The 25,823-nt window shown below is 34.2% G+C and overlaps 1 protein-coding gene across 2 annotated transcripts; it reads right to left on the bottom strand.

Moving 5' to 3' along the window:
- Positions 1 to 8,819: 8,819 nt before the first annotated feature.
- LOC129925830 (probable phosphorylase b kinase regulatory subunit beta) lies at positions 8,820 to 25,223 on the bottom strand. 2 transcript variants are annotated; one of them, XR_008777521.1, is made up of 7 exons: positions 24,896 to 25,223; positions 19,113 to 19,265; positions 16,573 to 16,717; positions 15,620 to 15,781; positions 10,612 to 10,718; positions 9,955 to 10,051; positions 8,820 to 9,111 (listed from the first exon to the last, which is right to left on the bottom strand). XR_008777521.1 is itself a non-coding variant. In XM_056026798.1 (7 exons), exons 2-6 carry the CDS (start codon positions 19,147 to 19,149, stop codon positions 10,715 to 10,717), a joined length of 399 nt encoding a protein of 132 aa, XP_055882773.1. In that variant the 5' UTR covers positions 19,150 to 19,265; positions 24,896 to 25,223; the 3' UTR covers positions 9,836 to 10,051; positions 10,612 to 10,714. The 2 variants fall into 2 exon arrangements, 1 of the variants encoding a protein (XP_055882773.1); XM_056026798.1 differs by lacking the exon at positions 8,820 to 9,111 and adding an exon at positions 16,031 to 16,081 and having other exon boundaries at positions 9,836 to 10,051.
- Positions 25,224 to 25,823: the final 600 nt, after the last annotated feature.

The raw sequence follows: 25,823 nt of genomic DNA, 5'->3' as shown, positions 1-25,823 counted from the left end.
TCGCCTTTAAGCCCTTGTTTATCTAATATATAAATATGTTTATTTAGAACACTTTTTGATATTTTGACAGTTATTATAGTGTTCCTTCCACTCTTCATAATTTTTGAGAAGTGAAATAATATATGTAAATAAGTAGATATATTGTAATGCAGGCTTTGTATTTAGTTCTATTGTTTCTGTTTGCTATAGGGATGCCAATATTATCCTGCACATTTTGTGTTAATGTTATGAACAAATGCCAAGGTGTGGTGGAAGTAGGGGAAATCTCTTGAGAGATACAAGTACAATTAGAATAATTATGATCATGCCGCTCTAGTCTGATTACTTATCAAAAGAGGTAAATGTGAAAGTGATGGAAATCTTTTGAGAGATAAAAACAATTAAAATACTTATGATCATGCTGCTGATAACTTTTCTCCTGACGGCCATCTTTTTTTATTTTATCTTTAATTGTCAATCATTCTTTCTTGAATATGAGCATGCAACTTCAAACCCAAATAGACCATCAACAGATGTGGCGACCCCGACGGCCAGGGCGTTACTTTGATCTACAATCTAGTTAACTTCGTGTTCTGGATATATCTATCTACAATTCTACACTTGGCAAAGTACACTGGAGAAGTACTGGATTAACATTCGTTTATATCTACTAGATCTACCCTACGTCTGTGCTAATTATCTGGACTGCAGCTGGATTTTGGCATCTTTGTTCCAGTGGATCTAGACTTTCTATTAGAGAAAATTCGAAACCGTTACCAGCGTCTAGCTTTGTCAGCCAGGTTGGATATTTTTAGATTGAACCTGGATCTATATATAGATCTCTATTGACTATATCTATTGTGTCTGAATCCAGAACTATTTCGTCCGTTGAAGTGATCTAGGGCAGTCCGTCGTCAGTATACCTCTACCTATATACCTCAAGAGGGAAGATACCTCATTTAGTCAGGTTTATCTGTTTATTGTGAGTACGGAAAGTCACCTGAGTCTACATATCTAGTATCTACAAGCTGACCGTTGGAGTCACCTTGTCAGGTTTGTTTTTCAAGCTATTGACTGTTGCAGTGTTGCTGAGCTTGCAATCTAATCTACACACGAGTGATGGTATACCCTACTACCACACTGCGTGACCATCTATTCAAATTGTAAAGTTGACTAATTTATATTCATCAAAAGAGAGAGTTGGACTTAGTCATTTTTTTTACCTCTCTTGAGACAGCACCACCAGCTTGTCTCAGTATTGACTTATGTTCCTGACCTGAAGACAGAAGCCAGCACCATACCAACAGATCATCAAGTGGAACCGGAACCTTGGAACCTGACCAGAGGACTTTATCTGAGAACCGTACCATACTGTGGCAGCACCAGGAGAGATTGGCCTAACTCAGTACTGCCTGTCGAATAGCCTTTGTGGGAGCACACCTTGCCTTGCCTAAGACTAAGATAGTGGGGAACTTGTGTGGAACTGACCGTTGTAGCTCCGTGGACTGAACAAAGGGGATCTAACTAAAGATAAGTTTATTTTTTCTCTCCATTATTATTAAAGTCTATTAGGGACAGTAGATCTTTGTTAAGAGCAGGTTGCCTGATAAGGGCGTCATTATAGGACACATTAGAAAGTGGACCTGCTCCATTTAATAAAGTCTCGATAATTGTTTAGATTGTCTTGTTTTGTTCGTATCCACGTACATTTTTTTTTTTTTTAGAAGTCAGGTGAAGTTATCTTTATTTGTCTCTTTCAGTGTATACTTCCTCTAAAAAGATTCATCTCAATAGATTTATTTTTTTGTGTCTTATTATGTTTATTTTACATTATTCTTATTATATATTAGTAATTTTATCTTAAGTAGATAAGGTAAGCCACGTTTAATCTAGATTATAAATTCTAGATTGTTTCCAGGTATTAACTAAATTGTTATACCTATGAGAGCCTTAGATCTATTTTATCCTGAAGACAACTGAGTCTAAGGAGTAAATAAATCTTTTGTCCTGATTAATCGGTTGACATTATTTTATAGATGTGTTTAAACACAGTCTAATTGGTCAGAATAAAAAATTTTTTTGTCAGTATCACTGGATTGTGATTTACTGTTGGAGGTATAATATTGATTTATCTATTTGAAGTTGTATTGAATCTAGACTAGTGACTAGAATAGTCCTAGGGGTATTTATTGGCAAGAAGTAAGTCCATTGAATTAAGTATTGAGGTATTGATAAAAGTATATGATATTTGTTTATGTGGCCTAAAGTAAGTCCACTGAATTAAGGTGATATAAAATTTGGAGTTGTATTCAAGTATTGTGGCTGTGAGTAAGTCCACTGAGGTTATATTTGTTGATATAACATTGAGCAAAGGTATTTAAATATATAAATATTTATATATTACAAGAAGTATTTGAAAGTGAGTTTTTGTGAAAACTAAATTGTGATATTTAGGCCAATAGGGAGGCCATATCAAAACTATATTGAGACATTGTTTAAAATAAAATAAGCATAATGGCAACAGCTCCAAACTTTGATTATATGGAGACTTTTCACCAGCAAATTATTGCTGAGGCTAAACAATTAGAACTTAAAGGGAAGGACCTAACTAGCTATGTACAGCAAATGGTGACAATAGAGAGAGATAGAATAGATCAGATAAGGGAGAAAGAAAAAGATAGGGAAGCACAATTAATAAAAGAAGAAGCAGATAGGAAATTACAATATGATAGGGAAGCACAATTAATAAAAGAAGAAGCAGATAGGAAATTACAATATGATCTTGAGAAATTGAGAATTGAAGCTGAACAAAATAAACAAAAAGTTAATAGCAATAATACTAATGATAGATCTAATACTAATACTACCAGTGCCCCAGACAATCACATTGAAACAAATAATAGTAATAATCATACATACAACACTAATATTTCAAGTGATAACAACCATAGGTTGAGGAAAAAACTACAACCCTTTCAGGAGGCTAGAGATTGCATTTCAGATTACCTAAAGAGATATGAAATTAAAATGGTTAATTGTAATATAAGGGAGGAAGAGTGGTCTCAAATTTTGTTAGACTTTGTACAAGGGCAAGCTCTTACAATTTGTCAAAACCATAATCATACTGTACAAAATAGCTACCAAATTTTAAAAAAGGAATTGCTGAATGCATATGGACACAATGCCAGCACATTCAGAAAAAAATATTTTGAAAACACACCTTCCAATCAGATAGAACCCACAAACCACTATAAATTTGGAAAAAGACTATTTTAATAAATGGCTGGAATTTGAGAAGATTGACAGTACCTTTGAGGGATTAAAAATTTTTATATTGCTTGATAATTTTGTAGCTAAGTGTGACCCGCAATTACAATCATTTATCAAAGAAAGGAATCCCAAAGTTTTGGATGATGTTACTGAGATAATAAGAACATATAAAAATGCCTATCCCAACAACCTTTTTTCATGTAAAGATAAAAAGAATATTGATCTCGTGGGATATACACAGGAAAACAATGAAAGAAGTAGAAATAGAAGTAGGGATAGCCAACATTTTAGATATAGCAATAGTAGAGATAGGTCAAACAACAGGGATGTTACATGTTATAGATGTGGGAAAAAAAGGACATATGGCTATGAGATGCAGGGGAACACAAAACAGGTCAAACAGTAGGAATAATTATAATAGATCAAGTAGTACACATAATTACAATAGGACAGATAGTAGAAATAATTACAGAACAGACAGTAGGAATAGGTACAGCAATTACAACAACAATTACAATAATAACACATACAATAGGAGTAAAAGCAGGGAATATAAAAATAGAGATTCTGACAGAGTGTTTTTTGTTAGGGAAAATAAAAACAATTTTGCTTTCTACCCAGCTTTTATTAACAATGTTCCAATAAAGGCAATCCGAGATAGTGGCTGTAACACACTCGTGGTTCGGGCTGATCTCATTGTGGCGCAGTATTATAGGGGATATACAAGGAAAGTGGAGTTGGCAGATGGCAGTATAAAGGAATTAAAGTGTTTATTGAGACACCTTTTTACACTGGCCATTGTGAGGGAGTAGCCATGCCTAACATGAGACATGATATGTTAATTGGAAACTTAACAGGTTTGAAGGAATGTTCAAGACAGGAAATTGAAGCATGGGAAAATAAATATGAAAGGTTACAGCAAAATAGGAATACTAAAACAGAAAATGACATTAGTAATATGGTAATAACCAGATCTAAGGATAAGCCAAAACAAGAAACTCAGGAACTTATTGATATGAATGATGAAATAGTTAATGGTGAAGAAGACAAAGAGAAAGAAGTTGAAATACAAGGTCAAAAACAAGACGAAACGCAAGCAGAAAAACAGAAAGATGGAACTGAAGAAATGAAAACAGAAGAATTGAAAGGAATAAACAAATTGGCTCAAGAACAAAAACAAGATAATATCATTGGGAAAACATATGACAGAATTAGTGACAGGAGAAATAATAACCCAATGGAGAAATATGTCATAGAAGAAGGAATACTATTTAGGAAAACAAAAATAAATGATAGAGAAATAAAACAATTAGTCTTACCACAAAAGTATTGGAAGGATGTCATGATTTTGTCACATGACAGTAATTTAAGTGGACATAGGGGTATAAAGAAACGTTTTAGAAATTTAGCAACTCAAGTATTTTGGCCTAAAATGAAAGGAACTATATCAAAATACATAAGATCATGTGATATGTGTCAAAGAAGGGGACTTAAGGGTAAATTAGGTAAAGCTCCATTACAGTCAATGGATGAACCAAATAAACCATTTCAAAAGATAGCAATAGACATCATAGGACCTTTAACTAAAACAGAACATAATAATAAGTACATATTGACAATAGTAGACATGTTCAGTAGATATCCTGAAGCAGTGGTATTATCCAATATAGACACAGAAAATATTATTAATGCTTTAGATCAAAAGTTCATAGTCAGACATGGGATACCAAAAACATTACTATCAGACAATGCTTCTATGTTTACATCTGAGTTATTTAAAAGATGGACATTAAAATATGGTATTGAACACATTAAATCATAGAAAATAATCAGAAAAACTGGGATCAATATATTAATTTTGTTCTATTTTCTCTTAGAAATAATATTCATGAGGCAACTCAATGTTCACCATATGAGTTAGTCCATGGAAGGAAACCTAGGGATGAAATACAAATTTAAAAAAAAAGTTTGATCTTAAATAAAATAGAAAAGGAAAATGACAATGAAACAGCATTAGATTTAAAACAAATATGGGCGGAAGCTTTTGAGAATAACATGAAATATAAAGAAACAGTACATGAGAACTTAAATGAAAAAAGAAAATTAAGAACATTGGAGGTAGGAGACAAGGTATTGCTTTTGGTAATTGACTTAAAAAACAAATTAGGAAAACAGTGGAAGGGTCCATTTGTTGTTACAAATAAAACAAGTGAAGTAAACTATAAGATTAATATGAATGGAAAAATAAAAACATATCATATAAATAATTTGAAGTTATACAATGAGAGAAATGAAAATCAATTCCAAAATTTGGATACAGAAGTAAACAATGAAAATCAAACTCAAAAGTTAGATACAGAAACTGTGGAAAATGAAAATCAAGTAGATGAATGTTTAATTGTTTTAATCAATGAGGAAACTAATGAAAATGATATTAAAAATATTCCTATACTAGAAACTAAAGATAATCAAACATGGGAAAAACTGAATTTAGAAAATTTATCTCCAGCAAAAACAAAAGACGTAATAAATGTAATCAGTGATTTTAAACAATTTTTTTCCAGTTTGCCAGGAAAAACAAATATCATAAAGCATGACATAAAATTAACTAGTGACAAACCTATTTTCATGAAGCCTTATAGGATTCCATTACACTTACAGTTAAAGATGAAATAGACAACTTATTAAAACTAGGAATAATAGAACCATCCAATTCAGCTTATGCTTCACCAATAGTTATAGCAAAGAAAAAGAATGGGGATATAAGGTTATGCATAGATTATAGACAGTTAAATAAGATAACTGAATTTGATCCTTACCCTATGCCTAACATTGATGACATATTACACAAATTGTCCAATGCTAAAGTATTTACAAAATTGGATCTGACAAAAGGATATTGGCAAATTCCTTTAACCAATAGAGCTAAACCTTATACTGCATTTATCACTCCTTATGGAATATTCCAATGGAACTTTATGAGCTTTGGGCTTATAAATGCTCCAGCTACCTTTAATAGGATGATGATGTCGGTTATAGGTCATAGAAAAAATGTAATCTGTTACTTAGATGATATATGCATTTTTCATGAGGATTGGAAAGAACATTTAAAAGGAATTAGGGAGATTTTTGAGTTAATTAAACAAAATGGTCTAACAGTTCAAGCAGAAAAGGTAGAGATAGGCTTAGAAGAAATCACATTTTTAGGACATAGAGTTAAAAATAATACCATCAGTCCCATTGAAGATAATGTAAAGAAGATATTAGAAATAGAAATACCAACAACACAAAAACAGATTAAATCAATACTAGGGATGATAAACAATTATAGGAAATACATACCAAATTTAGCAGAGATAGTTGATCCATTAAACCAGTTATTAAAGAAAGGACAGCCTAGAAAAGTGACTTGTAATAGAAAGTGTGTAGAAGCTATAGAGAAAGTTAAGCATATTTTTTCTACAAATTTGATATTGAGATTACCAGATGTTTCTAAAATATTCTATGTCACTACTGATGCTTCTGGTAGTGCTATAGGAGGTTGTTTGATGCAACAGTATGATAAATTACACCCAATAATTTATGTAAGTAGGAAATTATCTGATACTGAGAAGAGATACAGTGTCATAGAGAAGGAGGCTTTAGCTGTTGTTTGGGTTGTAACTAAGTTGGAAAGCTATTTACTGGGAAACAAATTCATATTGTTATCTGATCACAGGCCTCTAAAGTTTATGCAAGAAAAAAGTATTAAAAATGGTAGATTATACAGGTGGTTTCTAATTTTACAAGAATATAATTTTCAATTAGAGGCTATTAGGGGAGAAATCAATATTGTAGCTGACATGTTGTCAAGAGTTACAGTGAGATAAACTGGTGTAAATAATGATTATTCATTTTGATTTGTTTATGCATGTATATATATGTATATGTTCTAGTCAATGGGTATGAATAAGTTGTTTATATATGGATACTATATTTTTTTTCCTTTAAGGGGAGATAACTCAGTAAAATATAAATTAGGAATTTTATTAAATCAAGGGAGATAATTATATATATAAAAAATTTTCAATAATTAAAGTCAAAGGTGTAAATTAAAGTAAGTATGATCATTTACAGTCATTATTTTTTTTTTATATAATCATTATCATTCATTAGTAAAAGGCTAGGTCAGTTTGGAAATGGTAAGTGGAGAGAAAATATACTTATTGGTACCCAACAAAAAAGTTAGGTAGAATAATTTGGAAAGCTGTTTTGACACAAATATTATATTTTGTCTGACAGGAAAGGTTTAGTGTGATGTGAGGCGATCAACAATGTACGTATAGCCAATGACAGTATTTACTCTGAAAAACTCTGTTTTATGCCTATGGATTCAGCAAAGGCATCTTCGTATGTGGACTATATACATGTGTATTTACTCTGAAAAACTCTGTTTTATGTCTGTGGAATCTACAAAGGCATCGTCGTATGGGGACTGTATACATGTCTTGATGGACTTAGTACTATTGGTTGGTGAAACTATTACACTGGACTATACTATTTTATCGTCAATGACATGAGTGATGATTAGAACACCGTATACCAGATGCTTTCTTACTAATAACTGTATTGGAACTGTACATATTGTTTTCTTGGTGTCAACATTCAACTACAGTGTGAACTTTGTGACATAGGAACATGGACACCAGGAACTGATGAAGATGGGAAACATGATGATGTCCATCAAGATCAAGATATATGTTTGTTTTGTCTTTCCCCAAAATTTTGGCCATGTATATTGTACAGACATGACAGTAGGGATAGTGTTTTAGACTGAAAAAAAAAATTGACAAAATTTTTTTTTTGATAAAGGGGGGAGGAAATATGTAATGACACAAGATGCGTAGAAGTTGATGTGAATCAGGTTTTTCCTAAGTAATGTGATGAGTAAGAACAGAGTAGGATGACGAACAAGAAGAAAACGGACAAGACGCCTAGGAGGACGACGCTAGGCTAGCGACGACAGAGGACTGTGCCCTTTTTATTGTTCATTAAATTGTTGAAGTTATCAGCCTGCGTTATTAAGTATATTCTTGATTCATTCTGTTGTTGTGTCATATGGACTCGCATGCACCATTAACATATATATACTCATCAACAAAATAGACCATCAACAATGTACAGCAATACGAATCAATGGATTGTTTTCTGTACCAACTTTCAATAGCCTATCTTATCTTTCAATTAACATGCAAAAACAATTTAGCTCTATAAACGTTAGCTCTTTATCTATAAATGATTTCAATTAACATGCAAAATAATCTTTACATTAGCTCTATATCTATAAATGTTAAATTTGTATATTTTTAATGACATTATATTCTGTTCTTATTTAATGTGTCACACTTTTTGTCTTGTAAATGAAATAAAATGAAATACTGTTAATTTCAAACTTTTTACAATTATTATTTGGTGGATAAGAGGATGAAATGACTAGCGGATGAAATAACCAGGGGATGAAATGAACAGGGGATGAAGTGACCGAAGATGAATTGACTGCGATGAAGTGACTGTGAATGAAATGACCGGGGGCCATTTGTATCAGTCTTCTGCTGTTTTTAGTGATCTTTAGTTCCTAAAGCTAATTATATTTATTTTCTAAATCTGTGTCATGCATAGTGTATGAAATATTTAGATATGTAAACAAAAAAATAATCTTGAGACTTACATCCATATTTGTGAATCAGCTTAAAGTGTCAAGGCTCTACATTCATAAAACAATGATTTGACTAATGACTGCATAAGTATAGAGTGGGGGTTAGCGTGATATTGTTATTGTTCAACCATTCCAGTAGATTCCCACCCCTTGTCAACCTGAAATAACTATGAAAAGGTTTTCCATCTGTCATGATCTTTCCCAGTGAAAAGAAAGGTCATGTTGTCTCTCACAACAGTTTTAATCTAGTCAACTAGACTCTCTGAAGTGTCTTTCAGAGTTGCACTAATATTATAGAAGAGCAATGCTAATTTCATTTCACAGTTCTTTAGTATGGGACAATCTTTCACAAATTAATCACAAGCTAAAGATTTGTTTTGTATTATTCTTACACTGTAAAACACTAAACTTATTATTTTTTTTTGTTGTAGATTTAAGATTTTGGTTGATAATTTTAACATTTAAAGCTATAAGCTTTTCTTTTTTATATCTTATCTTCTTATCTTATACTATACAGACCTTACTTCAAAAACGTTATAAATAGAGATTGTTAGAGGGAAGCACTGATCATGTTAATGACACTTAAAGTATATAAATGTTTGCATCAGTCAAACACACCAGCAGACTTTTTAAAAATGATATTGAATTGCTCATGTTAATTAGTCACTTAATGACTTAAGAAAATTGAAGACTATTTCCTCTCATCCCAAACCTCATGGAGGATGGGAGAGGATTGTGGCAGACAGATTTTAAACCCAGAGCCATCAGTCCAAAGCAGGTGTACAGTTAGCATAATTGTATTATGAAATTGGCTAACTTTGGCAGACTCATTTCATGATTGAAAAAGATTAATTGAGAATTTAAAGAACTAGAAATCATTTTTTTGTCTCTCTGAGCATTCTATCAAGTTTTGTTTTTTAATTGTTAATCTACTGTTTAGTTTATGTACTTTTGTTGCAATGCTAAATGTCTTTTGATCCTGAAGTCTCTAAACCTAGTGTTTCACTGACCTAGTTGTTGGCCTCACTGCTGTTTTTTTAAGACTGTTCTAGTATTGGTATGTTTCCTTGAGTTGAGGAATCCAAATCAAAGGTGTTCATTTATTATCTGAAATATAGGTTAAATAGCATTTCTATTTTTGTTCTTATTAAATTGGAAAAACATTGTGGTGGTGTTTTTTTAAAACTCCTGACAAATGGCATACAAAAAAAATCCATTTTGATCAAACAGGTCTTATGTCTGCTTGGTGGCACATGATCTATTATCTACTCAGGGATGTAAGACATCCTCCATCAGGCATTTATCCTATATGCTCTGTATATTGCTGAATTGTTCACTTGTAAGGTAATTTGTTATGTGTGCAGCATAGTGTGAATGTGGAAAGGTGCAAATTTGTGTTGAAATAGGAAGAGAAGAAACCGAAAAATGGAGTAATTTAATTGACATATTATTGTTTGTTAATCAAGATTAAAAGTCTCATCTGCTCGTAACATAACTAATTTACTGACTCGTTTTAGGATTATTCATTTTTAGATTAGAATCAATGTCCAAGCACTCATGCACTATCCATGTAACTTTTGCTTTTTACATTAGGTTACTAATAGTTTTATCTTTCTACATGGCTGTGTCTTTGGCTACAGATTCCTGATGACCAAGAAACAACTTACTTGCAAATGTTCTTATTCTTTGCCTCTGTATGCTGGGTAACCAGTGACAAGATCCAATGTAGAGTGCAGGGCATATGCTGGACTTAATTGGATTTGAACTTTTCTACCTTTGAAAAAGAAAAAACATTTGTACTCAAATCTAGTTTAAATTTGATATTTACTTAACACACTAAAATATTCAGACAAAATTATTCATTCAATTTATTATCTTCATTATTGTCAAATAGTTAAGGTTATGTTTGTACGATTTTCTATTTCATGTCAACTGGAAACATTTTAAATTTGAAGTCTACTAGAAAACATTATATGCTTTTTGTTACCATGGAGAAACTTTGTACTTGACATTTAATTGAGAACAATGATGAATGTGCTTTTTATTTAAAGACACATAAGTTAATAATGCTATTTGATTGAGAAATATCTAATGAAAGATAACTTAATAATGCAGCCAACTACTTCTTCTTCTTCTTCTTCATCGTTCTCATTGTTATGTTGGAGTGTTCATATGACTAGACCAATACATGAGATGAACTGCGCAGTGGTTTCCAAATCAGGGAGCTCTCCATATAGTTTTCTTTCTATTGGGCTGATTTGGGGCCAATGTCTTATACGGGCCTCTTGGTAAAGAGAGCAGTTTTGGAGGACGTGGTCGGCATTCTCTGGTGATACTCCACATGGGCAGATTTCACTGGTTCCAATTTTGAGCTTCTGGTGCATGTGTTGTCGCATTCTGTTGTGTCCGGTCCTGAGTCAAAAGATTAGACGTTGGTCTTGTCGGGATAGCTTATAGTAAGCGTCATCTTTCTTGTGATTTGGATGAGAGATCGTCCATTTCTCATTTATTTTGTTTACAATTAATTTCTTCATTTCTTCTGGATAGAGTGCAGAGTTTATTTGAGAGTTAGTTCTCCCACTCTTGGCGAGTGTGTCAACCTTCTCATTTCCTTCTAGTTGGGCTGGTATCCATTGAATAACAGTTTTTTTGCTGTTGTTGTTGAGCTTTGTAAGTGCTGTTCTAAGGTGTTTAATATAAGAGGAATAAGAAGAGTTTTGCAAGCTTTGGAAGGTTGTTTTTGCATCAGTTAGCAAGACAATATGACTGTGAGGGGAACTTGGATGATTTGCTAGCATGGTAGCAGCTAGTGCTAGTGCTTCCCTTTCTGCTCTGTGACTGTCAGAGAGCTCTCCAGTTGCAATGGATTTTTCTAGTTTTCCTCCATCTGGCCATTCGATAAGTATTCCAGCTCCTCCATTTGTGGTGGCTTTATGGGATGAGCCATCTGTGTAAACTCTGATCCACTGATTGCTAGGGTAATTGGTATGTAGAAAAAAGTTCACTATTTCCTTGAGCTCTGTTGGTCTGTAATCAGATTTTCTTTTTATATTTTCAATATGGTCCCTTATAGTAGGAAGAGGGCTTTCGTCCCAGGGTAGAGATTCGTTATAGTGTATCGAGGATTCCAGAGTTATTTTTTCAAGTTGGTGTTTCTTTTTTAGGTTTAGAGATTCCTGTAAGAAATTGGTCCTTTTGAGACGTTTTTTTGTGCCAGTTTTGTGGATTTTTGTTCTGAGTGGGTGCCTTTCCAAGGTTTCCAATTTAGTGAATTGGGAAAGGATTTTTATCTCTTCTTTCATCCAGAGAGATCAGGGCAGCGGTTTCCTCCATAGCTCTTATGGGTGTTGTTTTGATTGCTCCTGTCATAATCCTTAAACCAATATTTTGAACCTTGTCTATTTTTCTTAGGTTGGTTTGGGCTGCTGAGCCCCATGCTGAGGCACCATATTCTAGTACAGGTCTTACATAACTGGTATAGGTCTTTTTCAGGATGTTGTGATTAGCTCCCCAATCTGTGCCAGCTATTTTTTTCAAGAGGGATAGTCTCTGGATACCTTTACTCTGTGTTTTATCTATTTGGTTTTTCCAGGTTAGTCTCAGGTCATAGGTGACTCCAAGATATGTAGGGCTGTCATTTTTTTCTAAAGCTTCCTTATCTAATGTTAATATTATTGTTTGTTGTTTTGTTGACAGTGAGAATATGGTATATGTTGTCTTTTTTGTGTTAATGGACATGCCCCAGTCTTTGGACCAATTATTGAGTATATCGAGAGCATCCTGTAATCGAAATTTTGATGTTCCTACATATTCTTCTGTGCTAATTAAGGCAAGGTCATCTGCATACATGCTGCTTTTAACTTTTCTTGGTAGGTTTTGATTTAGATCGTTTATGAATATTAGGAACAGTGTTGGGGATAGGACTCCTCCTTGGGGGACGCCATTTTTTATACCCACTGTGTGGCTTCTTTGTCCTTGCATGCAAACTAAGGCTTTTCTATTATTTAGATATTCCTTTATCCAGTTGTACATTCTGTGGGATATGTGATGCTGGATTAGCTTGAGCAAGAGACCTTGTTCCCAGACTTTGTCAAATGCTTTTTCTAAGTCAACCCACACAATTGTTGTTGGTTTCTTTTCTTGAAAGCCGTCTTCTATTTCTTGTGTGATGAAGGCAATTTGATCTTCTGTTGATCTGCCTTTTCTAAAGCCAGCCTGGGCTTCAGTGAGTAGGTTATTTGACTCAAGGATCCATGTCAGCCTTCTATTTATCACTCTTTCCATCAGTTTGCAAGTACAGCTAGTGAGGCTGATGTGACAGTAGCTATCCAGTTTATTTCTTGGTTTGCCGTGCTTTAGTATAGGGATCATAATGGCTTTTTTCCAGATGTTTGGAATTCTGCCAGATTTCCAGCTAGCATTGAATATTTGTAGCAGTTTTCTTTTGGCTTGAGGACCCAAGTGAAGAAGCATGTCATTAGATATTTTGTCTGGGCCCGGGGCTTGTTTTGGTTTGAGGACTTTTAGGGATTCATCTAGTTCCTTCATTTTAAGATTAGTGGTCATTCCCAAGGAGTAAGCTGGATTGTTTTCTTTAATTTTATCTTGTATTTCTGAGTTTACATCTTTATTTCTACTTTCATTAATTTGTATTTGTCCTACGCTTTGGAAAAACTTAATGAATTCATTTGCTGCTTCTTGGCCTTTCAGGGGTTTGTTGTCCTTTTCTATTACTATAGGAGTTGTTCTGTTTTCTTCCTGGTTGAGACATTTGGCTATACGCCAGAGTTTGTGGCCGTCTCTATCTACGTTTAGTTGTTCTGTTTTTTCATGCCAACTTTTCCTCATGGCGGAAAGGTAATTTTTCCTGAAAACTGCGTTAGCTGCTTTTAGATTTATGTTATTTTCTATACAAGGGTTATTTTCTACTGTGTTTCTGGCTTCAATAGTGGCATTGTGGAGTTGTTGAAGGTGATCAGACCAGTTGGGGATATAATCTTTTCTTGCTCCTCTAGGAATTGATTCCTTAGCTGCTAGGAGGATTGCTTTGGAGAAAGCTGAGAATGACTTATTAACCTGATTTGATTTGCAGTTTATTGAAGTTGTGTATAGGTCTGTGAGCTTTGAGAATAGGTGCCAGTTGGCTTTTTTGTAGTTCCATCTGGGGATGGTGGAGTTTTCTGATATTTTGAAGGAGGTATCGATACTGATCAATATGGGTCTGTGGTCACTGGTGGCTAGCTGGTCTGCAACTTCTCTGGTGCACTTTTTGGATAAGTTGTCAGTTGCAAAGGCTAGATCTGGAGTGGTTGATGTTAGCCAGGCTCTTGAGAAAAAGGTTGGTTTATCCTCAGGTTTATTAAGCAAGATAAGTCTGTTCTCTGCTTGCCATTCTTCAATTTCTTCTCCCCTGGCATTTAGGTCTGGGTATCCCCAGCTCTGAGAGTGACTATTCATATCTCCTAAGATTAGACAGTCTTCTTGGTCAGGTATTTGTATGTGGTCAATCTCTATTTCCTTGTCTGGTGGGAAGTAGCAGTTAAATAGATTAATATTTCCATCTGGGAGAATTAGCTTAGTTCCCATTATTTCTGATTCTGAGGAGTTGGGCATAGTTATGTCTGTGGTAGGGATGTCATTTTTAATGAGGGTTAGGTTTCCTCCTTTGGGTCTGATTTCTCTATCTTGTCTGATGCAGGTGTAGCCTCTAATGGAGAAACGAAGATTACTGTTCAAATGAGTTTCTTGGATGCAAGCTACATCAATTTCTTTCTCATGCAGAAATATTTTTAGAGCTTCTTTTTTCTTTTGGATGCCCTCTGCGTTCCTTTGTAAGATTTTTAGACTTTTGGTCTTGGAGTGTTGGCCAGAAGTTTTTACTTTCTTGTCCCTGCTCCTGGCTCCACAGGCAGAGACAGAAGAACCACCAGCTCGCTTGTGTGGGCTCCTTCAAGGCGGAGAGCCGGGCCCTCTACCTGCGTGGCGGGATTCCACAGGCAGGACACCACATCTATTAGAATGGTTACTGAACTCCAACATAGATGAGGATAGTGTCAATGTGTTATGCGCCAGGAGGCCCATTGACTCCGACTTCAGCCTGCTTTTCTTTCTGGGTGTGCTCCCATAGCCTTTGATCATCCAAGATCATCTGCAAGGCAGTTTTCTCTCCTAGATGAACTGCTATCCCTAGCTAACAAGTTTCATCTACCCGGGTTTAGAGTTAGAGCACCCTATACTCGCTTTTTGCAATCATTTCCCTGGATTTCTGAGATGTTTTTAGTAAATATTCTAACCACTGGAATACTTCATCTCATCCTCCATGACTGCAAACCAGTTGGTCCATGGCTGTTTATTTGCTATTCACAGCTAACCCTTATATCTAAGGGTCTTTCCCCAATCTGCAACCTGGGGACGCGCTTGGTAGAAGGTGGTAACTCCCCCAAGAGCCAACTATTGATTTGTAGAGAAATTTTATACCACCAATAAATATTTTTTTAGAGCTGCACATGTCTTGGATTTCCAAACTAAGAAAGCATATTGTTAAGTAATTTACGTGCAGACCCTGGGACCCAGGAGTAATCCAAACCTAGTTATTTTATGCACTGACCAAAACAATATGATTTTAATATTGATATGCAATGATATTCTATGCTTGGTTGTAAACAAACTACTCACTTTATCTGCCTGTCATATCCAACATTGCACATGGAAAAGTGTTTGAGATGAACCATAGTCGCTCTAAGACTGAAGGAGGCCAACTTGAATATCCAACATTGCAACATACCTATCATCAGCTTGGCCCAACTAATGATACTGCCCTGGTCATCATCAATCTTTCTGGATAGAAATAATCAAGTAATTAATTATGTGCATACAAAGATACTAATTTTCAATTAGTCATCAAAACTGTACTAATTTTCAAGTCAACATGCACCAATTAAATATTAATTATGACCAAAAAATGGACCCTAACCTTTAAAATAAATCTTTGTAACACAATCTTAAGGTTTAATTTTTTCCAAGTTATTTTGTTAGCTGAAATATTTATTATCATAAACAACTAAACACTCCTGGCATCTGACTTACAGTGAGACATTGACTAACAAAGGATTGCTATCTATTCTGATGAAAATCTGACTGAAATGAAATTATGTTTCATAGTTTAATAAAGAAACTTATTTCTGGGTAGATTTTTGTTTGGTGTTTGAGAACCAATTTATTTGTAACCATTGCAGTATCTTTACTTGGAAGACACTTTGACCAAAAGTAGATACCAGAGGATAATAACTAACTAAAACCAGTTTAGAATTAGGAATTATACACACTTCAAGTCAAAAAAGAAATATACAACCCTGATATTGGAAAAAAAAAGAAACATAATTATAAACTGTTTTAACCCTATACCACATGTATCCCAAATGCTTCAATACCTATTAATTTTTTTGACACATAAATCTTTCCTTATGAAACGCTAACAAATGGAGTTAATGCCACTTGAGGTTTTCAATTTAGAAATCTCTATCCCTACTAGTGCTAGGTGAGTTTCTATTAATATAAAAGTGGCAGACTTTGAAAAAAAAAAGGCAGCAGCTAAAAATACCAAACATGAAATGATAAAGCTGAAATACTTATAAACTTGAGCCAGTGACCAAACAGCAACTGCACAGTAAATAGAATCCTGAACATGAGCTATTCTATTTGTATTCTTGTCAGATCCAATAGAAGGAAAAAGACCATTGATAGGACTCTGGTTTTGCAAGATTTGATGTTTTGCTGGTGATACAATAAGATTCAAATTAGGAACATTTGTAATCAATACATACATTTTTGAGATAAAATATATTAAATCATCAAATACTGAATTACAAAATAAATTAACAAAAAGAGTTAAAAAATGATGGGTGAAATGTTACCATGATTGTCCAGAGTTTCATACCCTGCCATCCTAAAGGAGATTTGGGGTAGGATGTAATAATAATGAAGGAATGCCCAAATGTTGTTTTTTTTTAATTGAAAATAATTTTTTATTCTGCTTGAACTATAATATATCATGGGCATTTTTTAATTGTCTTGAGCTTTGCTAATACCAGCAAGTGTTCATTTTGATTTCTTTATTACAGTAGCTTTCTTGTATACACAACTTTTGATGTTTTATTAGTTTTTCCTTTCCACTTTGATGTTTGTGCTCTGGACTCTTGATCTGGTTGTTGACTGAATCAATCATGTCGACTGTATTAGTGATATTGATAACTACTAAATTTAATATTGTCTGTGGCATTTTACGTCTCGAGAGACGATCTTTTCCCTTTGCAACTTCTTGTGTGACTAAAGAGGCCAATCCTTGATACACAGCTGCGATCGCAGGTTGGGCATATATAATCACCAGGCGCCATTGCATTTTCACCCTTCTTTCTGCTTCTGTTGTGTATGACATCTGCAATCTGTGACCCTTTCTTTATGCTCTCTCTCCATGTGGATCTGTCCAGTGCCACCTCTTCCCAGTGTCGATTTTGAAGAGCTTCATGTCACGTTTGCATACATCCGTATAACGTAAAAGTGGGCGACCAGCGGCTCTCCTGCCTTCTATTAGATCGCCATACAGGATGTCCTGTGGAAGTCGACCTACTGGCATTCTACGAACGTGGCCAAGCCAGCCAAGGCGTCTGCTGCTGATAACAGAGCGGATGTCCTGGCATCCTGCTCTAGGTAGCACTTCCTCATTGGTTATCTTATCTTGCCACCTTATTTTAAAGATCCGCCTTAGGCATCGGAGGTGGAAGACATTCAGCTTTTTTTCCTGTCATGAGTAGGTTGACCATGTTTCACTTCCGTACAGCAAGGTGCTCAACACACAGGTCCGGTAGACTAGGGCTTTAGTACTGCTAGTCAGCAATATGTTGTCCCAGACTCTTTTCTGCAACCATGACATGGTGGCCATTGCCTTGGCTATCCTGTTGTTTATGTCTTTATCCAGTAGAGTGTTGTTGGATATGATGGAGCCAAGGTAACAAAAGTGATCAACAATTTCTAGTGGTTGGCCATTAATGCTTACTTGAGGTGCAGTGTTTGTGTTTATGACAAGTATCTTAGTCTTGCTTTGACTGATGTTTAAGCCGAACTTCTGGCAAGCAGCAGATAATTTGTCAACCATGGACTGTAGCTGAATATCAGAATCAGCCACAATAGCTGCATCATCCTGCATCAACAGGAGTTCCCTGACGAGTAGCTTCCTAACCTTGGTTTTTGCCCGCAGCCTTGATACATTAGTTTTCCAGAGGATCTTGTATGGAGAAACACACCTTCGTTTATGTCGCTGTACGCATAATGCAGTAGACAGGAGAAGAATATGCCAAACAGAGTAGGTGCGAGCACACATCCCTGCTTGACACCACTGCAAACCTCAAAAGGTGCTGATTGGGCTCCATTGAATTTGACAGTACATTTAGTTTCCTCGTGAAAACACTCAATTAACTTCAGTAGTTTGGGAGGGCAACCTATTTTCCTCAGGAGTTTGAAAAGGCCACTTCTGCTGACCATGTCAAAAGCTTTAGTCAAATCAACAAAAACAATGTAAAGGGGTCTGTCTCTCTCTCTGAATTTCTCCTGCAGTAGTCGTAGAGAAGATATCATGTCTATAGTGGATCTACCGCTCCTGAATCCACACTGAGACTCTGGGTAGACTCTAGAAGCTATCACCTGCAGCCTGGATAGTGCCACTCTAGCAAAGATTTTGCCCACTATACTGAGGAGAAAGATACCCCTATAGTTGTTGCAGTCACTCCGATCCCCTTTGTTCTTGTATATTATGACTATAGTTGCGTCACGCATGTCCTGTGGGACATGACCTGTTTCCCAACAGCGGCAGATTTAATATTAGAGGAATAGAAAAGTACCAGACATAACGTATTGGCTATGGGTTAGTAGCACTTTTTCATAGCAAAATTTTAGGGGCACAGACAGAAAGACAAGTTAAAAAGTGATTTAGCTAAGAAAAGAAAGTCAAGTTTATAACATATGTATATTTAAAAAAATGCTATTTTCTCATTGGGCTAGAGCAAAAATTTTATTACTAGATTACAGTGATGTTTTGTTAGTGAGTTATGGAGATGTTTTTTTTAATGATTAACGCAACGTTATTGTATGGAGGTTTTGTAAATAAAGAACTTACAGAGCATATAAAAACCATTAAGTTTTATGTTCAGCATATGAGGTTCTTTTTCTTTTGTTACTAAATCTCCAATTCATGCATCTGGACATTGTATCTTCATTTTGTTCCTTTGTTTACTATAAACAACTGTCAATGAATGACTGGTTCAACAATCTGTAGAAAAGAATAAGTCTAATGAAAGGAAATGGCATTTCAATATTCAAGATCATGTCTTAAAACCCTGAAATGTGACTATTAGTTAAAGTAAATACAAATGATATCCATCTCAGACCTGCCTACCAAAAAAAGTCAAAATGCGTAACGCTGATGGTCAAAATGCGTATTTTGGCACCACAATGCGTAACACTTACGCGAACCACTATTTTGTCATATATATATATATATATATATATATATATATATATATATATATATATATATATATATATATATATATATATATATATATATATATATTATATATAATATTAGATCTAGATGTCATGATTAGATCTACAATCTAAATCATTACGACAATAGAGATGATATCTAGATTAGATTTGGATCTATGTCTATATAATGAATATAATCTACTCTAGATCTGGGCTCAAGAGTGTTACCGATGCCGTGAATCCGCTACAAACGTAGGTCTACTCCAAACTTTCGTAAGCCTACCTTCATCCTTGATCTATTCTATACTATGACTATGACTAAGAATTTAATCTAGACTAGAACTAGACTAGATGGTAGTAGATGTTATCGATCTAGATCTAGTCAATCTAAATCATACTGCGACTGCAACTAAATTGGATCTAGATTGTAGAGTAATGTAGAGACTCATGACATAACGTAATCATCAATCGTAATGTCTAGCTAGATCTATTCCTGTATAACAAGTTATCTAGATTCTAGATCTAGAATCCAGATCTAGATCTAGACTAGATATCTACAATGTCACCCAATGTGTTTTGAATCGATAGCACTTCGATATTTTTTTCTATAGAAATGAATACGGGAATCAGGGATTCTACTAATGAACTTACAAAAAAAAAAAAAAGTCACGTTGGTGTATCAGCTAACTGACGGTACCAACCCGCCACTCCCTCACTCTCGCGTTCTTCATTTCTAGACTATCTAATCTAATTGCTTTTAAGAACCAATCAACGTATAGATCTGGACACAATGTGTTCCCCCACCTTTTCTTCCCCCCCCCCCCCGGCCAACAAAACAAAACGGCTTAGCGTGACCTCCGTGACCGCTCGTAAGCTAGTCAAGAGAGGGGGGAAAAAGGATACGAAAAGCGTAACGCGACGGGTTCAATGCGTATTTGCGTACTGACGGTCATTTTTGGGAGATTTTGCGTAACGAATACGCATTTTGCGTAACGGTAGGCAGGTCTGCCATCTTATTCATGGTTGTGTAAACAATGAAATATTAGAATATTAGAAAAAAGAGCTGCATTTATCTTTTTCTCTATTTTTTTAATGAATTTTCTAAACACATGAATGTTGGTAAGGTTCACAGTTTAATCCCCTACAGTTAAAACAAGATAATTAATTCTAAAACTTATTAAAAAACATTTTATCAAAAACAAAATTTCTAAGGAAAAAAAAGTAAATGTTTCCAAATTAAATAATTGATATCTCCATCTCAGTGGTGCTTAAAGTCACAATGTCAAATTTTTTGATGGTATACAAACATAAGAATTCATTATTTTTACAAACTTCACATGTTGCAACTTAAACATCCAGACAACAAAAGAAAATGAAATATATGATATACACTATCAAGTGTAATAAAGTCCACTGTTCATCTTGACCGAGTTATTTAGTGTTTTTATATAAAAGCTGAACCCAGGGACAATTAAACTTGATGAGAAACCAATGTAGTTTCTAAAGAACTAGATTTAATAGAAAGCTGTAACATATATTTGTGAGCTCATTTTTCCTAAACTAAATGTTGTGCTCAGAGGACAAAGATTTTCATCTGTTAATGATGTCATCATCATGTTTGTAAATAATATTTTTTTTAAACAGAAAGATGATTAATTTTACACTATAAAGTTAACAGTATTCATAAAATTGAACACAAACAAAATAATTATTAATGAATGAAAGTATTTGTTTAAATCATGTATGCTTTAACACGATTGGGACTCAATGTTGTTAATACTTGTTATATTTGAGTTACATTCCTTTGTAATTGTTAGTTATGTGTCCTTTGTTGCGCACAAGCAGTATGATGTATGAATTAAATGTCTATGTCCCCACCCTTTGTGACAACTGTCAGAATATTTAATCCAATAACTATTTATTGAGTTGAAATATGAGAAAATGAGAATTTCAAAGTGTAAGTAATGCATAGTAAAGAGAAAGTAAAGTTCCTCTTTCAGACCATAGGCATAGGCATAGGGTAGATGATGTTAAGATCATCTGTTTCTTTGGCCAATGGTTAACAAGCAGGGTGTCATGTGGCCAGCACAACAACAAACCGCCTTTACTTTCCCCAACTAAAGTCAGATGCCCATTAGAGTAGGGGCACCCTAAAAATCATGAAGCTCAAAATACCAGTTTTAACAGAGATTCAAACCCAGGACCTCAGGTTTGGAAGCCATGCGCTTAACCACTCAGTCACCACACCCCCCTAAGTAATGCATATTGACATGAAATAATTTAAAGTTGAACAATTATCTCAAGTGTTTGATTACAAAATTAGACAAAAATTAAAGTCTGCTTTTCAAGCTATTCAAAACAAATACAGTCTGGTAGGTGGGGAACAGAAAGTGGTAGCTACTTCATTTTACCACTATTTGTAGATCTACACACTATAATCTATGTATCTTATCTTTTGGTAAGAATCTCAACTGCATTTTTAATTGCACATCAAAATTAATCAAATTATGTCTGTAGACATCTAGAGCATTTTTCACCACCTACCACGGTAATTTATTAGCCCCATCACGAACCATGCAAGGATAAATATCTACATCATGCATGGCAGCATGTGTCATGATGATAGATCTATGATTGTAGGTCTACTATCAAATTTAACGAGTAACAACTTGATCTGCTATAGCTATATTTAGGCTATATTTTAGATCAATTGAGATTTGAGATGCCAAAACATGGTAATGACCTGGTTTATTATTGATTATTGTGTTATCTTGAACTTCGCCGAGTGCAAAAGAAACGAAGCTGCATCGCATCAGTCGAGAGAAAGAAGAAGAAAGCTAACGTAGGACAGATGCATATGTGGTGGGTTTGGCACAGAAGACAACTAAATTCTAATGATGAAAGGAACTCGTAGGACGATTCCTAACTGTTTATTGTACATTTAAGACCTGCCAAAGGCAAACATAAAACATAATAACAATAATGAGCATTAACTAAAAATAATTAATAAGCAGTAAATGGTTAGACCAAGTTGTAGACACAACATCAAAGTCTAAATACTAAATCTTAACAAAAAACGAAAAGAAAATCATATAGTGTAAACCAACCATCTCGTCTTATACAAACACAAGAGAGATATGGAACACCCGAAACATTACAAAAAATAAAAGACATTAACAATTAAATAGAACAACTGGTTCATAAAAGCCAGTATCTACACACTGGTTGTAGAATTAGATTAACAAGATGGACATTTAACTCTTTGACTGCTGTGTTTTTTTTTCATAAAAATGCTACTTTTAAAAAAAAAATAAGAAAATGTTCCAAACATGGCTAAAACAAAAATTTATTGTTTAAGTACCAATAATGCTATAGTAACATATTTGGTATCAAAGTAAAGGTAAATGAATGGAGAATGTGAAAATGTAAACATCTTTCTATTTAAATATAAGATACAAATTATAATCTAAATAATATGACACTCAGAAAAAAAAATGGATGCCAACTTTAGAACTTTTGAGACCTAAATTTAGATTTTGTTCTTTGTATTACTGTTGAAACAGCACATTTAGACTATTTACAGCATTTTCAAAAAGAAATCTGATAAAACAGTCAATAAAAGATGATGAATCATTGATTATATTATTATTTTTACCTGTTTTTTTTAGTCTGAAAAAAAGTGAAAATTATTGCGCTTTTCATTACTACCAATAACAATAGATACCAGTACTAAATCTATCAACCAAATGCACTCAAATATTATGTACATTTGAATCAATGGGATATAGATCTAGATTTGTCTTCTTTTTATTTGCCTAGAACATCTTTTATTCTAATACTAGACCAGTGCAAGACATAGGCTAGCGAGAGATCAAAGCCTAAATCTCTAACTAGATGAAGGACAATAAAAATCCTAATTCATTTTACCTAAGATATAGACATCTAATAGATCATTATTACTGTTCCTTTGTGATAAATTATGGATTTAGAATAGTTTTATACTTTACTTTTATTTAGTAGTAAACCTTTTGGAGTGCAACTTGAACCAGTATTGTGATGGTGATGATTTTTACCAAAAAAAAGCAATACTAAAAAAAATTGCTAGAAAATATACCAAGAAAAGGCCTAGCATGGTGGATGAATATTGGATTTAGATCTGCCATTTCTGTTGTTATCATTTATCTTAGGCTTAGTTCTATAGGAATCTACAAAGGTGTAAAGATAAAAGCATAGATCTAGTCAACCTTGATCTACATTCAGGACCTAGCCCTATAGTCTAAGGCTAAGGCCTAAGCAAGGCAATACTAGATCTAAGTCTAAATGCTAATAATGTCCAAGTCTGCTTCATCCTATGCTAAATCTTGATCAAGATCTTCATTATTACAATTCATAGAAGTATAAATAAAACAATAAAGCTTCTTCAGTAGTAAACATTGTGGGTGTGTCTTGGACAAGCATAGCCATGATGTTGTAGATTTTTACAGATAAAGAATACTAAAAAAAAAAAAAAAAAAAATGGGGAAAAAATGCCCACAGTGGATGATTATTTGATGTAGATCTACCATTTCCTTTCTTTTTATTTACCATAAGCTTAGATTGGCTTAGATCTAGAGATATATCTAGATTGACTAGATCTAGAGTCCAAGTCTATAGATAAAAGTATCATAAAAGCTTAGATCTAGTCAATCTCGATCTACAGACTACACCTGACCTACTGACAATAATAGATTTAGATCTAGTATCTAGATCTAAATACTAATAATATAGATATAAAAATATAAATACGCTAAATTTAGACCTACCTGGATCTAATCTATATATCTAGATCAAATTCTTCATTATTACTATTTATTTGTGATAAATTTTAGAATAATTATAAAGTTTCTTCAGTAGTTTCTTCAGTCTAACATTGTGGGTGTGTCTTGGAATAGCGTAGTCATGGCGACGTTTTTTTACATTGTAAAAAAAGTAATAAATAAATGTCTAAATAAAGCCGAAAGCTTCTCATTTCTATGTAAACAAAGGATGAAGAACTCTTTTATAAAGTAAAAATAGTTCCACTGTTGTTAGTTAAAAATTTTAATTAAAAAATGCAACGAAACAAAGGTAGGGTAAGAACGTCTATTATGGGATAGACGTTCCGTGCGTTTAGGGCGGACATACCGTCTATGGGATAGACGCTCCGCACTCATTGAGTTAACATTCTATATGGGATCTAATTCGTATGGTATACTTAAGTCTAAAGGTACCCTAACCCCTAACCCTAACAAATGGAAACATTTACATGCTGGTTTTCTAAAAATAACGATAGTCCAACAACATGGACGAAATCCGGGGGCCGGGGGTAGCGATATTCTATGTAGACTACTAAATAAAATTACAATATAACATAAAAAAGTAAAATGCAATTACCTGCAGCCATACATAAACACATGGTGTAGAACCAGACACAAACAGGGAGTGGAGACGACGTAGGTCCAGTAACATACGGGAGATGCCGGTCGAATCAACAGTGACCATGTTGGTCTGCCTTGTCATGCGCGGACACAAGGTGCCATTTAGGGGGAAGGGTCACGTGGATATCGGGGTGGCCGGTGTTTCCTGATAAGATATCCACTCCACTACACATATATAGATCTATACATGCACGAACTGTGTCAAACTCTGCCACTCCAGAATATAAGGCTTAATCAGTCACACAAAATTCTGCCCCATCTCAAAACGAAATCAAAGCCAGTGACTCACCTGTACTCCCGACTCATTGTCTTCCGAGACATGAGGAGCCATATTTAGATTCTAGATCTAGAATCTAATTATAATATTATAACTTAAAATGCACGTGATTTGTTGGAGACACGGGGAAAAAAGTTTGACCTAGATCTACTTTTAGTGAAAGCAAACGTGTACCTAGATCTAAATCTAGATCTAGATACTTAATATAGAGCGGCTCATTTTGCTGTTTCAATCAATTAATTTTGTGTGTGTAGGCCTATAAATTAGCGTGCTTCTAAAAAAAATAAAAAATTAGCGTGCTTCGTATTTTGGATACTTCAAAAATATTGGATTTTTGTTGATATAGATCTAGATCTAGCCGATTCTAGCCATTATAGTCCATTATACTTTATAGACTATGCCTACCTTAATAACATGGATTTTTTGGAACAGTTTGGATTATTTAATACGCAAAGGTAAGGCACTTTTTTAAAAAGAAGAAAATAGATTACCCGACAATATGATACATGATAATCTGATGATGATACTGATAGTACTTTAATTTAGTAACATAATAAATGATAGATGAATAGATCTAAGATTCTAAGAGATGTACCATTAGTTTAGT

This window comes from Biomphalaria glabrata, chromosome 4, assembly GCF_947242115.1.
Source record: "Biomphalaria glabrata chromosome 4, xgBioGlab47.1, whole genome shotgun sequence".
Taxonomy (NCBI): Eukaryota; Metazoa; Mollusca; class Gastropoda; family Planorbidae; genus Biomphalaria; species Biomphalaria glabrata.
The sequence above is the reverse complement of the archived record's forward strand: the minus strand, read 5'-3'. Positions and strand labels throughout refer to the sequence as shown.

What these genes read in the sequence shown, in the direction of transcription:
- LOC129925830 (XM_056026798.1), bottom strand. Translation starts at nt 19,149, where the DNA reads ATGCTGAACATAAAACTTAATGGTTTTTATATGCTCT. An exon ending in TAATGGTTTTTATATGCTCT is followed by an intron (nt 16,718 to 19,112) that starts GTAAGTTCTTTA and finishes TTGTATCACCAG; the next exon opens with CAAAACATCAAATCTTGCAA. An exon ending in TCACTGGCTCAAGTTTATAA is followed by an intron (nt 16,082 to 16,572) that starts GTATTTCAGCTT and finishes ATTTCATTTCAG; the next exon opens with TCAGATTTTCATCAGAATAG.